The sequence below is a fragment of the Misgurnus anguillicaudatus genome, chromosome 2, assembly GCF_027580225.2.
Source record: "Misgurnus anguillicaudatus chromosome 2, ASM2758022v2, whole genome shotgun sequence".
In the NCBI taxonomy this organism is placed as follows: Eukaryota; Metazoa; Chordata; class Actinopteri; order Cypriniformes; family Cobitidae; genus Misgurnus; species Misgurnus anguillicaudatus.
In genome coordinates, this window is record NC_073338.2 from 1,456,558 (window position 1) to 1,478,419 (window position 21,862).

General features: G+C 38.7%; 1 protein-coding gene across 4 annotated transcripts in view; it reads right to left on the reverse strand.

The window, feature by feature from the left end:
* The window catches only part of mov10l1 (Mov10 like RNA helicase 1), a 221,507-nt gene that overhangs the window by 61,120 nt on the left and 138,525 nt on the right, over window positions 1-21,862 (reverse strand). For 3 of the 4 annotated variants that reach the window (XM_055201124.2, XM_073871734.1, XM_055201123.2), the window contains exon 17: window positions 17,568-17,749. The exons of the other annotated variant lie outside the window; for it this stretch is intronic. In XM_055201124.2, coding sequence (XP_055057099.2) covers window positions 17,568-17,749 — 182 coding nt within the window. The remainder of the gene's footprint in view (window positions 1-17,567; window positions 17,750-21,862) is intronic. 4 annotated transcript variants of the gene reach the window in all.

The window sequence follows — 21,862 nt, forward strand, 5'->3', positions numbered from 1 at the left end:
CATCGCCACCTTGGACTGTGGAAGCTTTTCCAAGTTTTTTTTTGGGGGGGGTAGTACCCGGACACAGGAAGGAGGCAGAGGACACCAAGGCGGAGGCCGAAGTGTGCTCGGACCCTTCCTTTCCTTGTGTTCAAGGTCTATTCCTGCCCTATGATATAGCCCCATGTCAGCCCCATGACCCAGGTCCAAGCCTGCCCCATGACCCAGGTCCAAGCCTGCCCCATGACCCAGGTCCAAGCCTGCCCCATGACCCAGGTCCAAGCCTGCCCCATGACCCAGGTCCAAGCCTGCCCCATGACCCAGGTCCAAGCCTGCCCCATGACCCAGGTCCAAGCCTGCCCCATGACCCAGGTCCAAGCCTGCCCCATGACCCAGGTCCAAGCCTGCCCCATGACCCAGGTCCAAGCCTGCCCCATGACCCAGGTCCAAGCCTTCCCCATTTCCCAGTTGCTAGCAGTCACGATGACCCAGGTCCTAGCCTGCCCCATGACCCAGGTCCTAGCCTGCCCCATGACCCAGGCCCGCATCTGCCCCATGATTCTGGACTATCCTGGCCACATGACCCAGGACCTCTCCTGAACTGCCCTGCCATTGCCAAGAGGTCCTGGCCCGCCCACCCACCCTCTATTTGGACTTTATTATTTGAATGTTGGGCTCCGGGAGTCGCCCTTTAGAGGGGGGGTTCTGTAAGGTTTTGTTCTGTGTTTTTCTTGTATTCTGTGTATTTTTGTATTTTGGACTTTTATTTTGACATCCTGTTCTGTTCTGGCTTTTATTTTGATATACATCGCCATCCTGTTTAGTATCTGCCTGTGCCTGTATCTGTTTCTGTTAATCTGTATCTGCCTGTTTTTTGACCTGTGCCTGTTTATTTGGATTTTGCCTGTATTGCCGCCTGCCCTGATATATTTTGCCTGTCTTTGGATTTACGATTGTGGATTACCCTCTGGATTTGTTTGCTGGCCCTTATTGGGATTTTACAATAAACACCTTTTGCACATGGATTCACATCTTCTCTGCTTTCATTAAAGCTCCCGTTACACTTTATTCGCTAGTACTGATAATAACAATCATACCAAATTTGTATATCAACAACAGATGAATAGCACTGTTATCAATGCAATTTTTATCTAAATGTAGTGGTAATGCAGATACAGAGTAGCAGTGTAGAAGTTGGCATGCTTTCCAGTGAGTCACTGTAAACGCTATGACACAGCAGTGGTGGCTAGAAGTTCTTTCCTCCCATCTTTAAAAATGTACTTTCATACGTTTAAATGTCATTATGATATTTAGTGTGGAGGATAAGTTATTTCTATGTAAAGTAAAAATGTGCTGTGTTATTTTGGCTGTTTGGGCAACCAACGGTTCTTTATCTCAAAGCGCTCTATGACTAGCGGAAGTAGTCCAGCATCCTGAGATATCACCGGAAACACGTCAAGCGCTGCCATACACCATTTGCCATTTCACTTCCTCTCTTGTCGCATGTACAGATCCTGCCAAAACTCAAATGAAAATCACAAACACCTTTGCTTTTGCGTTTTCAATGCCTGCACTTAAACTTGTCAATCACAGTGTTGGGGTTGCACAAGAAAAGCTAAAATGATAACTCAGAAAAAATGTTATGTACATTAAATTTTATGTTACCTCAGTTAAATTTCAGCAATTATTAACCAAATACGATAAATCACTAGGCACTCTTTGTATTTGGAAGTGGCATCACTCACAGTTGCCTACATTTTAGATTATATAACGAAACTACCGAAGCACAAAGTTAGAAGTACGGCGTGCAGCATGGAAAGAGAGTGTTCAACACTACAGACAGGCTATAAAAACCGCCAGATCTACTGCTCTCAGCAAACTTATTAAAGAAAATCATAACAACTCTCGTTTTCTCTTAAGCACAGTTGCCAAACTGACTAGAAACAAAGAGAAACCAATAGTAAACTCCAACACAATAGTAACGACTTCTTGAACTTCTTTACTAACACAATTACGGTTATTAGGAAAAACATTGAAGCTATGCAAGCAGCCCCCAGTAGTACATTTAATACTAAATATATTTAACTCATCGCTAAAACTAGGGTACGTTCCAACAGCCTTCAAACTACCAGTTATTAGACCGCTCATTAAAAAAACACACCTTGACCAGGGAGATCTTAACTATTATTAGGGAATAATAGTAGGTATGAAAAGTTCCAATCAGGATTCAGGCCCCACCACCGCACAGAGACAGCACTGCTTAGAGTTACAAATGACCTCCCTTTCAATATCCGATCGTGGTGAAATTCTTATATTACTAGACCTTAGTGCAGCCTTTGACACAATAGATCACACAATCTTAGACTTGAAAATTATGTTGGCATCAGTGGTCAGGCGCTAAATTGTTTTAGATTGTATGTAACCAATCGTTATCATTTTGTTTATGTAAATGAGGAAGAGTCACACACTCCCCGGGTAAATACGGCATACCGCAGTGATCAGTTTTAGGTCCTATCCTGTTCTCGTTGTATGTTACCTCTAGGAGACATCATCAGAAAACAGAACATAAGTTTTCACTGCTACAGGTATGCGGATGATACCCAGCTTTACATCTCCTCTCATCCTAGCGAAACACACCAGCTCTGTAAACTAACAGACTATATTAGCGATATAAATGACTGGATGACACATAACTTCCTTATGCTAAACCCCAATAAGACAGAGATACTTCTTATTGAACCGAATCGCTCAAAACAAAATATGTCAGATTACAAGCTGCCCATAGATGGCTGCACTGTGGTGCCATCTTCCACGGTTAAGAACTTAGGTGTGATGTTCGACAGTAGTTTATCCTTCGATAGTCATATCTCCAATGTCTGCCGCACAGCATTCTTCCATCTTAGAAATATCTAAAAAATACGCCATATGCTGTCTGTATCAGAAGCAGAGAAGGTTATACACACTTTTATGACCTCAAGAATAGACTATTGTAACTCATTACTTGGGGGATACCATGCAAATCAGGTAAACAGGCTTCAGCTAGTTTTGGCATCTTTACAATGGCTACCAGTCAAATATCGCATACAATTTAAAATACTATTAATCACTTACAAAGCCTTAAATGGCCTAGCACCTTCGTATCTTAGAGAATTAATATCCGAATACAATCCATTGCGGTTGCAAAATTCTGGTCTCTTAACTATCCCTAGAATATCCAAAGTGTCTAAAGGTGGTAGATCCTTTTCCTACTTAGCCCCTAAGCTCTGGAATGATTTGCCAATTGATGTCCGTGAATCAGACACAGTCGATCACTTTAAATCTAAATTTAAGACTTTTTTCTTTAACAAAGCATTCACATAATTTGTCTAGTAAATGTACTAATCTCGCAATAGTTAGCCTGTACAGAACAAAGCATTCACATACCTCGTCTGGGTAATATACTAACCCCGCAATAGCTAGCCTGTTTGGAACCGAGCAGATATTAAATCACAACACTGTGTGACACTTGCATTACATGTGAACGACCCCTACACTAATAGGATTTTGTTTCTCTCTCCCTGTCTCGTCCTCGAACCCGAGGACATTGAGTCAAACAGACCCAGTTCCGGTTACTGTGTAGGTCAACACACCACTGATCTACTGCCCGTCCTTCAACGTGATGCCCAGCCGATGCCTGACCAACAACCACCAATGGAACCCGTTTAATCTCCTTATCCGTTTACATCCCATACATACATATATACATATACATATACATATATATATATATATATATATATACATATACATATATATATATATATATATATATATATATATATATATATATATATATATATATATATATATATATATAAACAGGTGTTTTACCATTCGTTGTAAACTTGTGGACCTATTTTTCCAAACGCCTCACACCCGTACATTCTTCCGTTGAGAGCTTGAATAATAGACACTCCAGCCCAGTTGGTGGCGATAATCCACCTTTTCCAACTGCAAGAATACAAACAACTCCATTTCTGTTTCTTGCGGCGGAGTAATACCGTACTTCAAAGCACATCTAATACAAGTCCATGGAGTTGGACAAAAACTACGATAAAACCTGTTGGAAAGCATCTTTTGCAGCGATTTTTGTGCGAGCATATCAGTGAACACCCCTGACCACTCGGTGAGTTTCACGTCTTTGTAAATGAAAGTTTAATGCATTTTAGGAAGGATTGTTCCAGTGCACCTACGCAGCCATTGTGAGGGTGGGCGGGTGATACCTCAGAACCCGAAAATTCTCGGGCCAGCAGCATATGTCCAAATTTCAGTCAAAACCGTTCTATTTCATCATCTGAAAACAGGGCTTTAAGTGTAAAATACCGAACTTGTCCTTTAAACACAGTAATGCACTTTCGTATCCTTCACGGGAACTTTCAGTAAGGCTGCACCTGCAGGATCTTTTAAGTGTGTGCTGTAATATGATTCCATATATTGTTAACATGCACACAATTCCATATTGCGCTTTACACGCGACACCGTTTTTTACAAGCGCCACATTGTTTAAGCGGAGACGCAAGTACTTGCACACATGGATGCCATATGCAATGTGTTTTTAAAGTTCATATGTGCTTACAGAAATGCATTAAAACATTGTTAAAAACAGAAGCTAGACGATCAGTCGATGGGCATCTGAAAACATAATCACTGCAGATGTTTATCTCAGATGTCCTGAATTTAGTTTATGTACATGATAGTTTATCTAAATGTAATGCTATCAGTGAAATTTACCCATCAGTTGTGTATGTAAGCTTATGTGGTAGTTCTCTGGACAATTTATGCTAACAGCTGTTTATAACTCTCTTACAGGTCTGCATCTCTCTCATCAGTACAAAACTATGAAGTGGATAAACATATTCACACATTTTGGACATAAAGTTATATGGTAACATGAGCCACATGAAGTTAACAGCTCTGAAGGGTATCGGTTTCTTAGTTTATACAAGTTACGTTTTTGAATAGGGTTTGTTTCCAAATAAACTGAAAATGTCCTACTGACCTTTATTTCTATTTTGATTATATTGTTTAACTTAACTTAATAAACCTCAAACAAACATGTATACATGTCTTTTGTCCTCATATTCTTTACTGTAGTTCCCAACATTCCTGCCTCATTATGCAGCTCATTATGAGAGCCTTTTGTTTCCTTAGCTGTCAATCAATCCTTCTCGCATACAGCCCCTATAAACAAAAAGTGTCTTACAATTTCTAAATCAATATATTGGTTTATGTGAATGAGAAGGCAGAATGATTTTCATATCATTTTAAAGAAAAAACTATACACTACTAGATTCTGTTTAGAGAAGTCTTGTTAAAACATGTTTAGTATGGGTTTTGTTGACTTATATCAGTGACATAAAAATTTAGCTTTTTTAAAAACCACGCATAAACATTATTCTCTCAAAAATGCAAACATGTACATACATGTAGCTCATAAAACATTGTAGCCCAATTTGTGCTGAACACAGTGTTATGAGACACTTGCCATTATTATGTTTTAAAGCAACTGAAAAAAGACCAAATGTAAGAGTATGTTACAACCTCTGAGAGTGTCCCAAAATGGTCGGACCCCAGAGGGTTAAAAAAACAAAACAAAAATCACACACAACTATAGTATGTGTGAGAATAACTTTATTAAAATGCTTTTGTTGTCATTTATAATTGTATTTTGACAGCAACACAAATTACAATTAAACAAATATGCAATTATATATTATAGCCTATATTTCAGTATCTGTACCTGTAGTTAATGAACTTCAGCTTAATCTAATGTGACAAAGCTAATCTTACATGCCAGTATAAATCCAAGCAATTTTGGAGAATTACTAAATGTATTTCTAGTAAGTAAATTAAAAGTCAGATTTAAGAAAACAGCAGTGGCCGGTTGCATAAACCTTTTTAAAAAAAATTATTCAAGGCTGATCATACCCGTTTTAAGTATGTTACCAAGTAATGGAGATTGGTTTAATTTAAATACAAATAATTAGACTGATTAGCCCTAAATAATTGCTAGTTAGTCAGACTCATTCTTAAGATGCAGTCTTAACGTCACGGCTATGTTTATGCAACCGACCACAGATGTCTATTAACAAAAGCAAAAGTTGGTATGTATGGTTATGTTCTCAATAATACAGGTGTTTGATTGATTTAACATTTAAGCATTCAGTACAGCAAGTTTTGTTAATTCAAATAATAAATAAGTGTATGGTAGTTAGTAGCATATACAAAACAACTAGGGCTGGGATAAACGATTATTTTTTTAAACAATTAATCTAGCGATTATTTTTTATGCATCGATTAATCTAACATTTCATTTTATCAGTCTGATTCGACTTTGATACGATTCGATTCTTGATTATCTCCCCATTAATTAACTAATAGCAATTTATACATGTTGATTTACATATCTGAATGGAAACATTTCAATATTATTGCTTATAAAATTTCGAAATAAAAAAAGACTATACAAGTGCAAAATAATGCATTCTTAGTCAGACGTAGCATTCAATAAAGCGTTTGCAGCGCATACTGTGCAGTTTAGTAACGGTATAAAAATCTCAAGTTACTTTATTTTACATGCATTTGTGAGCAAAACCTCTTCAATGTGCCTTTTGATGGTCAGTGTAATTTTTATAACTTGATTTGTTTAATCCACATTGTTTTCGTGCTGTTCTAGTCCATGTAATAACAGACATAAATACAATTATAGACTTAAGAAGCACATTCATTGTTAAACCTCTTTCTCTTAAGTTTGTTAAGATAGATGAGGACTCATTTATTGCTGGGAATGACAGCGCAGTCTTCTGGAAACAGTGTGTTTTTACATATTTCATTGCTTTCTGTTAAATGGCTCAAAGTCATGACTGTTTAAAACACACTTGGCATCACATTCATGATTTCATGGTAAAATGACACTTTTTCGCGTCAATCTACGAGCATTTAAACCATAAACAAAGCACTGTCACTTTAATTTACCTCTCGCCGGCCCCTCTATCCAAAACGACCATTGTACAATCACACATCACAGCAACCGTTACTATGTGAGCACGTCTGACAAACATTAACGCCCGCGGCGTTTGTAAATCGGATACTAGATAAGTTACCCTGAGAGATTGTATGGATGAGTAGTAGGGATGAGCGAGTACAGCATTATCTGTATCTGTTAACCATATGAATTATCTGTATCTGAACTCGGAGTGGGTGTGGCCTAACCCGGAAGTAGGCGGGGTTTGTCTTGAAATGGGCGGGCTTTAACTGGTATGTTATTTTAAGCATGCAATTAATATATGGGTTGATCAGAAATTGTTCTATTTATTGCAAAAAATAAATAAAAATATTTACAGGACAGCATCAGCAGGGTTTATACAGAAATCCTTAAGTTAAATTTACTACTTTTTACTACCTTTTTTACTACCTTCAGAATATTTTTTAAAACCATCACGACACTGAATTGCAAGAGTTAATCAGCGACCTTTCTATTATTTACACAGATTTTGACATATATAACATACAAAAAAGAATTAAAGTTCTTCTCACTGAAATATTTTTCAGGCCAAGTCATATTCCTTTACCTAACACTTTATGTAGGCGAGACCAATAGCATTTTAAGGGGAGATTTTTTTTGCCATAAATTCCATATTGAAGTCTCATGTGGCATATAGCTAGCTGTAGTTTGCAGGGCATTTCAGATTAAGGCGAAACAGCTAAATAACTCACTATACTGTATAAAAAGAAAACATGAATATCACCACCTTTAATGAATCTTTTATTAATTATTTATTAATTGTAAATGTATTTATTTTAGCATTTACTAATCATTTTTTAATCAAAGTTGAAACTGTTAACATTAGTGAATACACCGTGAACCACCGTCAATTACTGTAATGACATAAACAAGAATTAATTAATGCTTATATACTCGATATTTTTCATTGTTTGTTTATGTTATATAATGCACTTACTAATGTGAACAAATACAACTTTTTCATATCATATTATTCAGTACACATAAACGAATAATCCAGGGTCTGTTCTGTTCACACAACAGCTTACAGTCACAGCTCTAATACAGTAAGGTTATGTGTATGAATATAAACCCTGAACGAGTAACTCGAGTCAACTGGCCACTGGCTATATCAGCATAGCATTAAAAAGCGTGCCGCGGATGATCAGTAACGTGAGAAATCATTTACCCCCAAAATACAGGACCCTTTACGTTAGTCATACTGTGCAAAGACACGCAATTACCTGTTTGGTTTTCTTAGCCCACGAACTGAAAGGCTTGCCAAGCCAAGTCAATCGTCTTTTACACCTTTATCAATCTACAAAACATTGGAGCCTTCCTGCATTATAAGTTTGACCATGCTAGCTGAAATAAACTTTTACCTCAGCTTAACGTGATAAAGTCAGAAAACCCGGAGTGGATCCGGTCCGTAGTGATTACAGAACGCTTACAGCGGAGAGAGGAACGTGATTCGGCTCCACTCCAGGCTTTGATCACATCCCAGAGACGAAAGATCTTTGATTATTTGCCCAGATATGCAGGTGATTTGAACTAATTTCCAGGCATCATAACGTTACAAAAAGCAATCGAAAATTTACTACCTCGACAGATGACGCTTACTACTTTTTGCTGGCCTTAATTTGGCATAATTTAATTTACTACCTTTAACTACCTCTTACAACCCAGCGGAAACCCTGATCAGGATTGAGCTTTCAGATCAATGGTTTTGATCACAATAGCAAACAAACTATATTACAGAACAAGTTTTGCAACAATGAAATCAAAACAATGCAGTGCTGCAGTATGCAATTATGAAGTAAAATCTAACATAACTTTCTTTTGTAACTTTTAATTTTTTTATGATCAGTGTTATTTTATTTGTTTTGTTTTTTATTTCCACACCAGGTGAGTGTGTGTGTGGCTTAATAATTAATTTGTAATATTTATAACACTAGCTTAATAACTTTATTTTTTTATGAAATACAGCAAAAACGTGTCAGACACTCAGGCCTTGTTTACATTAGAGCATTTGCGTTTAAAACGACATTTTAAAATGAAAACAATTCCCGTTTATACTGGCATTTTAAAAAGAATCTTCATCCAGACTATACACGACCATAAATGCATGAAACATGACCAATCACGTAACTAGGCATGCGCATAAAAGTGTAAAATAACTTATTACTCTAATAATAGCTTACCTTTGCGCATTTATGCAGCCTAGGGATGTGCGATATTGACAAAAAAATCATACCTGGATCCTTTGCCAGCAACTACAACAGACACTATTTTTGAACCTATAAAAATGTGTTTGGGAAAGTCTTCAGCTCCTCCTACAACAACATATTAATATGATTAATAGGTTAATGTTGATGTGAACCAAACAGAAAGGTGTTTATGATTTAAAAAGGAAGCATTCATGTAAACTGTACTACACAGTAGCGAACTTGAAGCAAAAATAAATTTCAGCAAATGCAGCAAATTCAGCAGATACTTATCTTCCCTTACCTGTCGCTGTTCACTGTGCAACTAATGGATAAATATTAATATGACGTTGATTTTATTGTTTTTAATTTATATTCACAAAACTTATCAACAAAACATCGATTAAGAGACAAATTATATGAAACGAAATTCATTTTAAAGTAGCAAACAAAACTTAAATTAAACTCAAAAGTAATGTCTGACCCATTACAATTCTCCCTTCATATTGGCCTTTACAACGCCCTATATGGCTTTTAAAATTACATTCTATCTTTCGCAATAAGCTAACTAAATTTAAACAAAACAACAACAACAATATTCAAACCTAACAATACTTAAATATAAATACATTAATATAAAACAAACATTATCTATAAGGATACATGTTAAAACAAACATCTACCAACCAGCTATTATAAACGCTATATCAGATTAATATTTTTGGCAAAACCTAGGGTCGAAAACTGTGGTGTAGTGTAAATGAAAGGCGTAAACATAGCAAAAGTAAAGCGTTTTAAAGGATAAACGCATTAATGTAAGCATAGCCTGAGGGAGAGAGACAAAGAGCTGTTCTGTGTGTGAGTGAGCGAGCAGAGCGGGACACAGCAACACAATACATCTGTATTTGTGTAGGGGAGGGGCGCTGTTACTACTAGCCTATCACAGAACGCTGACACAATCAGCTACCCAATGATGATTTTCATTTAATCCGAGCACGGATATTGACTCGTATTACTCGTATAATACTCGTACTGGGCAGAAGTGCTTTATCCGTACCGGATACTCGTTTCAGCCGAGTATCCGGCTCATCTCTAATGAGTAGTGTTCTTTTCATTCGCAAAGCCGAAAACACAACGTGAGCGGTGCATACAATGGATAAAACAGTGTGGACGGCCCAACTCCCAGTTAAATGTGTCAAACATTTACGAAGCATAAATACGTCTGCTCAAAGGTAAGGCTTACAGCAATGGCGCTCCCTTGTGTGCGACGTTGCGGAGCTCTACGAGTCAAGTTTCTGTTGTTTTTGTTATTCTCGTTTGTATTTGTGCGGCATGTCAGGGCAGCTGTACACACAAATATAAAGTATGATCGAGTGGCCCTGAAACAGTTAAGAGAGAGCAGCCAAAATGGACTGTTTGATATTAGTTTGCTGGATTCTTTTCCGGAAATCATTTGGGATGCTGGGGTGACAGCAGGCCAAGCCCGAGCAGGGGTGTTTCCTGATAACCATAGCCGAAGGCGGAAACGCGGTAGGCGGGGAGGAACTGAGCGGAGGATCCGCCGTCTGGTTAGCAAAGGAAGGCTAACGTTACCGGTTATACTGTTTGCAAATGTCCAGTCATTAGAGAACAAAATGGACGAATTACAGGCACGGATATGTATGGAGCGATATGTTCAGGACTGTTCACTGCTGTGTTTTTGTGAAACGTGGCTAGGAGATAAAACCCCGAATGAGTACATTACACCTGAGGGCTACACGGTCTACAGAGCCGATCGTAACATAGCGGAATGTGGCAAAACCCGCGGGGGAGGAACAGCGATCTTCGTCAATCAAGCCTGGTGCACAGACAGTAAGGAGATTTCACGTTATTGTTCTGAGGATGTGGAGTTTTTAACTTTGATGTGCAGACCTTTTTATTTACCCAGAGAATTGCAGTGCATCGTTGTAAGCGTTGTGTATATACCACCCTCTGCTAAAGAGGAGGTTGCTCTAAAAAAACTGCATAACATGATCAATGAGCATGAGAGCATGTATCCTGATGCCGCTTTTATCATACTGGGAGATTTTAACCAGTGCAATCTCCGGAAGACTATTCCGAAATTTTATCAATTTGTGACATTTCCCACCAGAGGAAAAAACACATTGGATCACTGCTACAGTAATATTAAAAATGCTTATATAGCGGAGCCCAAACCTCACTTTGGAAAAGCTGACCACATAGCAATTTTGTTAAAGCCAACTTATATCAGAAGACTATCTAATCCAGTCAACACTAAAGTTGTTAACATCTGGACTGAAAGTGCATCGATGAACTTGCAGGGCTGCTTAGAGGCCACAAACATGAACATCTTTAAGAATGCTTCAGATGATATCCATGACTACACAGAGACTGTTAGCTGTTATATTAATTGGTGTACATCTATCTGTGTCCCTTCCAAGACTGTTCGTGTTTTTCCGAATCAAAAGCGCTGGTTTAATGGCGACATACGCCTGAAGATTAAGCAGAGACAGGTAGCTTTTAAAGCAGGGGATAGAGAAAACTATAAGAAAGCCCGTTATGACTTAAGGAAGTCCATTAGAGCTGCAAAGAAAGCATATTCTCAAAAACTTGAAAGCCAGTATATGCAAAATGATACGCGCAGTATGTGGCAAGGAATTCAGTCTCTCACTAATTATAACAAGAGAGGCACAGAAGGGACTGAGACCAGAGATGCCACCTTACCAGACTGCCTTAATGAATTTTATGCTAGATTTGATCAACTAAACTGTGATACTCCCTCAAAACTTAGTCTGAACACTGAGGAGGGGGGGCTTCAGGTCACACAAGAACAGGTACGGAAAGTTTTTAACAAGTTAAATCCCCGTAAGTCAGTGGGACCTGATGGAGTATCGCCAAAAGTTTTGAAGGTCTGTGGCGAACAACTGGCAGGTGTGTACACAGACATTTTTAATCTGTCTCTTACACATGGTGTGGTCCCACGTTTATTTAAGTCATCTATTATCATACCAGTCCCTAAGAAAGCAGACACATCTACCTTGAATGACTTCAGGCCAGTCGCTTTGACATCGGTACCCATGAAGTGCTTAGAGAAACTTGTACTTAGACACATTAACTCTGTGGTTCCGGACACTGTTGACCCCTTACAGTTTGCTTATCGTTCTAACAGATCAGTGGATGATGCGGTGTCCATGGCTTTGCACATCACTCTTCAACACCTGGACCAGAGTGGAACATACGTAAGAATGCTTTTTTTGGACTATAGTTCTGCCTTCAATACGATCTGACCCAGTAAGTTAATTGAGAAGTTGGTCGACTTCGGGGTTCCAACCACCACTTGTAACTGGGTCTTGGATTTTCTTATTGACAGACCACAAACAGTGAGGATGGGGGGAAACATCTCAAATGAGCTGACTCTAAGCACAGGAACACCTCAGGGTTGTTGTCTCAGTCCAAAACTCTTTACTCTCTACACACATGATTGTGTTACTACCCAAAATAACACTGCAATTATTAAGTATGCTGATGACACAACTGTCCTGGGCCTGATCAAAGGTGGGGATGAGACTGGTTATAGGGAGCTGGTTGACAATATTCTGGCTTATGGTGATGATAATGATCTAATTTTAAATGTAGATAAAACAAAAGAACTAATCATGGATTTTAGAAAGAAAAAACAGTTTTTACAGCCATTGGTCATTAAGGGGATGGAGGTGGAAAAAGTTGAAAGTTACAAGTTCCTAGGCCTGCATGTTTCATCTAATTTGAGTTGGACCATAAACACTGTCGCTACAGTGAAGAAGGCCCAACGGCGGCTCTACTTTATCAGACTGCTAAGGAAGGCAGGACTTAGCCACAAGCCACTCATCCAGGCCTATAGAGGACTTGTGGAGAGCATCCTAACAAATGGAATCACTGTCTGGTTTGGAAGCACTACACAGGCAGAAAGGAGAGCGCTCCAAAGAGTTGTAAAGACCGCAGAGAAGGTCATTGGAGCGGACCTTCCATCCATGGATATTTTATATACACAACGCTGCAGGAAGAGAGCTACGAACATTCTCAGGGACATACACCACCCTGCACATTCAATGGTTAAGCCTAAGCATTCAATTTACAATTTGAGATATGGCAGGCCGGACAGTATTATTTCGCACAGGGTGCGGTTTTATAATAGTTTTTTTCCTGCAACAGTAAGACTGATGGCGAAGGACATTGCCGAAGGAACAAACATGTCTGCTTTTATATAGAGATGTTGAGGTAGCTGTCTAGTAAGCTTAAATAATTATACTTCGTACCATTTTGGAACAGTATATACAGTTTTTTTAATAAACTACACTAAATGTGGATGTTTTTCTGGTGCAATATTTTAGTAAGTGATAATTTTTATTGTGTGAGTGGATAGATACAGGTTTGTGCTGTTTTTCGTGAATGTATTTTTTTAAGAGTCTATTTATTGTGTAGTCCATTAATTGTGTGCAGTTTATTTATTGTATGCAGTTTATCTATTGTGTGGAGTCTGTATGTTGTTCTCTTATGTCGATTTTTGTATTGTTTTTCTTCAATGTTGACTCAGCAAGCTCTGCTACAAAAATTCCTATGTACCTGTATGGCTGTACTAGTACAAATGGCAAATAAACTTCAACTCAACTCAACTCAACTAGTTACAGTGTTGTCTAGATCTACTAACTAGAGGCAAGAACACAAATTGGACCAAAGTTATGATTTCCATGAATATAATTGCTAGAATGTTAACCTACTCTCTAAGCTAAGTTAAATGACTTCTTTAGCCAACATTAGTTAGCTAGCTACATTAGCTGCTGTTATGTTGGGACTTTCAGCTCCCCAACTTTATTTTTCGTCAGTTTATGCCAAAGTCGAACATAGCGCCCTAACAATCAACTTTAAATAATTTTGTTTTTATCTTTCATGTAGCATTTTATGAACGGAAAACCTACCCCTGAGTTTCCCAATCCCGTAAATGCTGTGCAATTTTATTATATTATATACAATTAGTTACATTTATATAGCGCTTTTCTCAGTACTCAAAGCGCTTTACATGTGAATGGGGGAATCTCCTCAACCACCACCAATGTGCAGCATCCACCTGGATGATGCGATGGCAGCAGTATTGCGCCAGAACGCCCACCACACACCAGCTTACTAGTGGAGAGGAGACAGAGTGATATAGCCGATGATTAGTATCTATGGGGGATGATTAGTAGACCAGTGGGAGAGTTTGGCCAGGATGCCGGGGCACACCCGTACTCTTTTTCGAATAACATCCTGGGATTTTTAATGACCACAGAGAGTCAGGACCTCGGTTTAACGTCTCATCCGAAAGACGGTGCTTTTTGACAGTATAGTGTCCCCATCACTATACTGGGGTGTTAGGACCCACACAGACCACAGGGTGAGCACCCCCTGCTGGTCTCACTAACACCACTACCAGCAGCAACCTGGTTTTCCCAGGGGGTCTCCCATCCACGTACTGACCAGGCTCAGCCCTGCTTAGCTTCAGTGGGCAAGCTGTCTTGGGCTACAGGGTGATATGGCTGCTGGCATATTATAAATTGAATTTATTATATTATCTGTTCTGCAACTTTTAAGCCAAAGCAATTTCCTTTTTGTCAATTCTGGCTATCCCCAAAGGAAATAAAACATTATGATTCTCAAAACGGTTATTCTCAAAACAATAGAGAATGGTTAGTTAGCTTTGACGCACATGTAGGTTTAGCTAGCTAATGGCGCTTTTCCATTGCATAGTACCCCACAGTTTGGTTTAGTTTGGGTCGGGTCAGCTTACTTTTGGGAGCTTTTCCATTGGGTGCAGTACGTAGTACCCGATACTTTTTTCGTACCACCTCGGTTGGGGTTCCAAGCGACCCGAGCTGATACCAAACGTGACGCAAAAACACTGTAGATCACTGATTGGTCTGATAGAATCATCACGTCATCGCTATAATGTAAAAGATTAGCTTTTCCTCAATGCCAGCTTGCGCTGTCTCGAGCAAACATGTTGTCATCTGCTCTGCTATTAGTTCCCGAACTCCCATTTAGCGATGAAAAACGTCTACAGGTTGAGAATCAGTGACACCATAAAAGTTTTTTCCAGACTTGCAATTTGTGGCGGAACATTTGCGACGAGCACGTCAGGATTATATATGCTTAAATGCATCCATGCCGTGGGTGTTTGTACAGAAACTGTCATGTGAGACAGAGGTATAGTGATAAACGCGATGTGCAAACATCTGTTTGTGGTGGTCAATTTTAATTTTGTGGCGGAATTTGAAATAAATAACTGTATTGGAATATACAACGACGCTCTCACTTGTATGATGTCACAGCAGGCAGCGCAAATATAACGACACGCCTATAATCCCTCCCACTGCGAAATGATACTAAACTCGATGGAAAAGCTAACCACGCCAAAGTAAGGTGAGCTGACACGACCCAAACTAAACTAAACCGTGGGGTACTATGCAATGGAAAAGCGCCATAACATACCCTTGTAGTTTAACAAAATAGCTACTCACCATAGACATTAATAGACCTTACCATATGAAAGAGAACTTACCCGGCAGTGCAAGAGCATGACTGGTCCACAAGGCTGTGCTGGTTGCATTTGAGTTCCAGGTCATGTGGTTTCTCATTTTTTGCTTGAGACCGGTAAGCATTAGCCTAAATAGTAGTCGTGTCTCCTTCATTGCGTATTTTTATATTTTCAATATATCCCTACACTGCATACTGTAACCCCTTTTGCCTTGATCTGGAGGATATCGCGGAGGAATTGCTCCAAAAAAGGTCACTGACACGCACGGGTATACCTCTTTCCGTCATGGCAATATGTCGCGCTGGTCATTCGTTTGTCGGAAGTAGCAACAGTAACTAAGGGGGGCGGGGCTCGGCGAAAGGCTAATTGAGCATAGCCTAACGATCGCAGCACTGCTGCTACGGAGCCACATTCTCGCGCTGCACATGCGGCGGGGTGCATGCTTGTTAACATGGGCGCTAAAAAAAACACGGGCCACTTACGCACTGCTCACACTTGTTGTGTGAAACCGGTGTGGACTGGAGCCACTCGCGTTGCTACTACGGCTCCGCCATTTCGGGTCTGACAAATTGACGCGCATATTTTGACGTTGACGCATTGTCCCAGCCCTAAAAACAACTTTTTACCATGCTTCAAAATGCAATGCAAGCACAATGACATTTAAACAACTGAAGTTACATGATATAAATTGGTACATTGTTATAATATTTAATCATATTATTTAAAGCAATTATCAGGCAGATGAGTTTGTGGGGTCAGCAGCCAAAACTATACATTTACACAGGCTTATGAACTGACCCTGAAAGTGTCACGGGTTTTGTTTAAAAATGTTCTTTTCCATTTTTAGACAGAATGCGGCGTCTTCACAGGCTTTACATAGCTGTTCATTAATTGTGACATGTTACAGTGCAAACGGATGCCATATGACATCAAAGAATCGCTAGAGCAGACTGCTCTGCATGCTTTCTAATCGCTCTCGCTGTACTTTTATGTTTTTCGTGGATCGATTTGCTAAGCACCATTAAACAAACATTTGATTCTCTGCAGTCAGGTGGCTGGGGCGCGGCAGATGCGGGATGGCGCGTCGCGTCAACTGCTTACAAACAGCAAAATGCTGTATATAGTTTGTATGCATGTTGTTGTGATTCATATTTATTCAGAATGAAATGTTTTAAGACATCATTCATGGCGTGTGAATGTCTTAAGAATGTTTTTGTGGGTCAGGACCCAGATTATTATAATTTTGAAATGCAGTTAATGTCTCTTTATCTTATGTACATTCATTTTATTTTCATCTTATTCATCCTAATACGCATTCATAATATTTTCACATGAAAACTTTGTCAGTGCCATTCAGCGATGTGGGCGTGTATCTGGGACTCCTTTAGCCATCCTCAATTCAAACACTAAGTTATAAATGGGAGTGTTTGTGTGGGGCAAGTTGATAGTTTAAACAGCAAGTGGAAAGAAGATGCATCTGCGCATGCAAGATTCTTCTTTTGGTTTCATTCTTTCTCCAATACCACAGACAAGCAAACGTGTATGGCATAATAACTGTACATAGTGATAAAATACCATCGTCAGCTTTTACCTTCATTTGTTCTTTAAATTTAAATATAGTCTTGACTGACCTATTTTGTATTCAAGCAGCAGTTTCAGTATATGTTTCGCTTGTTCCCAGACACTAAAGCCAACACACTATGATTGGTGACTAATTCAGCAAAATGTGAGAATTTGTAACAAAGGATTTGTTTAAAACTTTTGCACATTTAAGTTATAACTGGTAGAGTACCTGCAGTATAGTTTCTATAAGCGTAATGGTTTTTCCTGTGCCAGGAGGACCAAACAGAATGTATGGTGTGGGACGACAATCTCCACTCAAAATCTGTTTAACTGCTTCCTGCTGGGCAAAATTTAGCTGACGGTTGAAGAACTGGCCAGGGTTTGGGGTGCTTTTTGCATTCAATGTCAAATCTGAAAACAATTCATAGAAAGTCAGGAATCACAAAATGACATCACAAAAAATGTAAAAGAAAAATGCATATGATTCCCCAGGTAAATGCACATTTAATAAGCACTTCACAATAAGGTTTCATTGTTAATATTTGTCAATGCATTAGCTAACATCACCAAACAACAAGCAATATATATTTACAGTATTTGAAGAGGTTGGTTCCAAAACGCGATAAACCATTTTTGAAAAAAAATTTGTTACTGTCATCTTTTCTCCCCTTTTTCCCAAAATGCGATAAACGCTACTCCTCCTTTTTTACAGAACGCAATAAATCCGCTCCACAAATTACAGCCCACCATTCCACGCAATGTAAACAAACAATTAATAATTTCATTGATAAACCTGTGATGGATTTCTGTGACGGAAAACGCCATCAACATCTAATAATTTACGCGAAGCACTCGGGAGACTTGTGCTTATCACCCGACAGCATCAAGCTTCTCATGCTAACACATCGACCCCAGGGGATCTTATGAAAAACTTTACATTATTTTACTCAGTCAACGAAAATTGAGCAGGACCAAAACATTTTACAGCTGATCGCTGTGAAAAATGTTAAGCGACGGCGTCAAATATAACCGCAGCAATGGCAGTGATCTTAATATGACAAAGTAAGTGTTTTGATTAATGACATTAATGTTTATTTTTTTAATCAGTGTGTTCAACTGTTCAACTAAATGAATATAAAATGGCAAAGATGAATGCACAGTTGTACATTTGCATTTTGTGGAAAAAAGAATTCGTTTTTATAATAATTCTTTGAAAACCAATTTATGGATTTGAATGTTTTATGTTTTTATAACCTAAATATGCTATGTGAACGCTTGTAACAGAAAAAAGTGGTTTTCATCTTGTCACTTTCTTGGTATAGAAAACACGTTTTTACAGAAATATGTCAAAATGGATTTATTGCGTTTTTATTGCCAAACTCTTCATTTATTACTCTTGGTTGTTGTTATTTAAAGGAGGGGGGGGGGTCAACGGTATTTCATGCATTTTGACTTATTAACTCTTTCACCGCCAGCGTTTTTAAAAAAAGTTGCCAGCCAGCGCCAGCGTTTTTCATGATTTTCACCAAAGTTTAATGCCTTCCAGAAAATGTTCTTCTTTAAATATATAAACATACAATATACCAAATGAAAGAACAGACCCTCTTGCTTTCAAACAAAAAAACCTGTTTCATCCTACCTTAAGTGGTTCTTTTGTAATCAGCTTTTGAATATGGGTAGGTTTCTGCAAAAACACCACATTTTGAGCAAAAAGCTGAGATAATTCCATTTTTGTGACAGACTTTTCATAGAGATCCCATTCAGAGCGATCTTTAAAACAAACACGGACATGCAGCAGCTTGCCATAGGGCAATACTTCCGGGTTTAAAAAGTTGCGGAATGGCGCCACCTTGTGGATAATAGCGATATTGCGGAAAGACGGAAAATCTCGTCATTGGCGGGGAAGCGTTTTCTCTTAATTGACAAGATATCTCGTCAATGGCGGTGAAAGAGTTAACACAGGGCTCAAAATTAACTTTTTTATTTGGTAGCACTGGTGCTCCCAACTTTAAAGAGTTAGGAGCACCAGCAAAAATTTAGGCGCATCCATCCAAAAATTAAAAAGTACCACAACTACAATGTAAATTTTAATAGATTTATTTTATTAAAAATAAAACACCACCACCAGGCTTTACACGTCCTATGGCCAGCATTTAAAAGTTGGTCTTCTATTTTATGCTTTTTTGCTGCATAAATTCCTAAATTAATACCCAAATGCTGTTGAAATAGTATTGCAGCAATAATAATTTAACAATTACAGGTCACATGATTAAGATTACATAGAAAATCTAGCAAACACGTAAAACACTGATTAATTGTGACATTACAAAAGTGACCCTAATATAGAAGGCTAATATATATTGGTATTGATAACTGCATTACCAGGATGCTTTTACTACTAAATAGGCAATGTTTTAAAAAATACAACAAAAACATACCATCAGCATTGTCGTATTCCACAGCAACATGGACCAAGGATGTTTGTCAAATGTCCATTCACCAGCGCATGCGCACATACACCATTAAACACACTGACAGACAGGTCGGTGTCTCCATCAATAATAAACACATTTGTCATGACACGTCTTGTGTTTTTGGCACTTTCGCCATGTTTAAGCAAGGTACGTCTGGCGCTTAAAATGTTTTGATTCCGCCATTAACACCGTTTTACAGGATTTACAATAAACAGTTACATTTTCATAGACACTCGAAATCTTTAAGCCACTCTCTCTGAAAGGTTTAACGTCAACTCGTATTTTCCGGTGGTGGAGTTACATTTGAATCCCGATCGTCGTCAAAGAAACAGTAATAACCTTGGCTGTAATCGTCTCGCTCTCATCATGCTCGCGACGCGTTCGTCTTTTCACATTTCCGCGCTTCACTGAAACAAGGAATGACTGACGCTCATATTAGCCAATCTGCGGTCTTCATTAAACGCAAGAACTTAATGGTGAAATTTGATTGGTTATGTATCGTTGGACAGAACACTGAACCTGGGACAGCGCCAGCACGCAGGATCATAATCAACTCGCGTCACAACAAAATGGGCAGTCGCACAAATGCTCCCAAATATATTTTAAGGTCGCACAGATTAAATTTCGGTCGCATATGCGACCAAAATGGTCGCAATTTCGAGCCCTGTAACACAGTTTAACAGTTGGTTTCCTCATGCTAAACAAATGCAAAGTGTCAAAAAAGCAGTTTGACATGTAACATATTTCTGTGCTGAATGCACTTCGCCAGGGTTCATACAAGTTTTTTGGATTACAGGTCCAGCTGACGTTTCAGGGGTAAGCTATACGTATCACTTCTTTTTATGGGCACTTCCCCCAGAAAACCATGCCCACACATAAATCTGCTGGAGAGTGAGAACAGCGGACGCTACGTTACAGGCATCACTTCATGTGACAGCCTTGTTTTATATCAAGACTCAACAATGGCACGAAAGAAGCACGAAAGGAGGTCATGAGTTGCTTGTGGTAAGTAAGACTTCTGTGTTATGTTGGAAATCGGCACGAAAGTGGATATTATATATACGGCATGAACATGTAGTGAATCATAAGTTATCCAGTCAGTGTTGTATAAAGTTTTGACTCGTGACCGGCTCCTCCCGCAGTTCTTAACTCCTCCTTCCAAATTTTTTTGGAAAGAATCTGTAAATCTTTATTAACATTCATAATTATTAAACATTAATAGACATTAGTGAGTAGTTTATAAATGAACCACTGACAACTCCTTAATAACTGGTCTGTAAATAATGTAATACTTACAGTACATATATGTATATATACAGTACTTTGAGGTCTGATTGGTTAGTTTTGCAATTTCAGTGTACGATTATTGGGGTAAAGAGGCTCAGACAGACAATAAAGGTGCTTGGTTATTTAAAGATTCATACAAACAAAATGAATTTGGAAGTTGATACGGTAGTGCAAAGTAGGCCGGTATAATGATAGTAAGATATTTGTGACATGATCAAGTTTGTACTTTGGGAGATTTAGCGGCATCCTGGACAACATGAACACATATGCAACAGCTTTCTTGGAAATATCCCAGTAAAGAGAGTTGCAGTAATCTAGGCCAGACATAATAAAGGCCTATCCATAAATTCACAAATTACTCTTTAACAGACTGAAGGGGCTGATATATCACCTCTAACAGGATTGAACCATTGCAGTTGCTGTAAACAGTGTTGTTCAATATTGCTTCGGTAAAAATTGGATAGCTGTCATTTCACCACACCACACTAGCTATAGCTACACTTTGGCAGAAGCAAAAAAAATTATCCGTTCACAAGCAGATCAAAGTATCACAGAACCAATTCAAAAGCAGTACTGTTGCATTGCTCTTGTAATATGAACATGACATTTAAGTACAGTCAGATTGATTCATGTCGACGTGAAAGAGAAGACAACTGCCATCATTCCACGCTCTTGCACAATGTCGTCAAGCTACACCAAGCTTGTTGTCATTAGCGACTTCTAGTTGAGAAAATTAAATATTGTGCCATTAAAGGTCCCATAT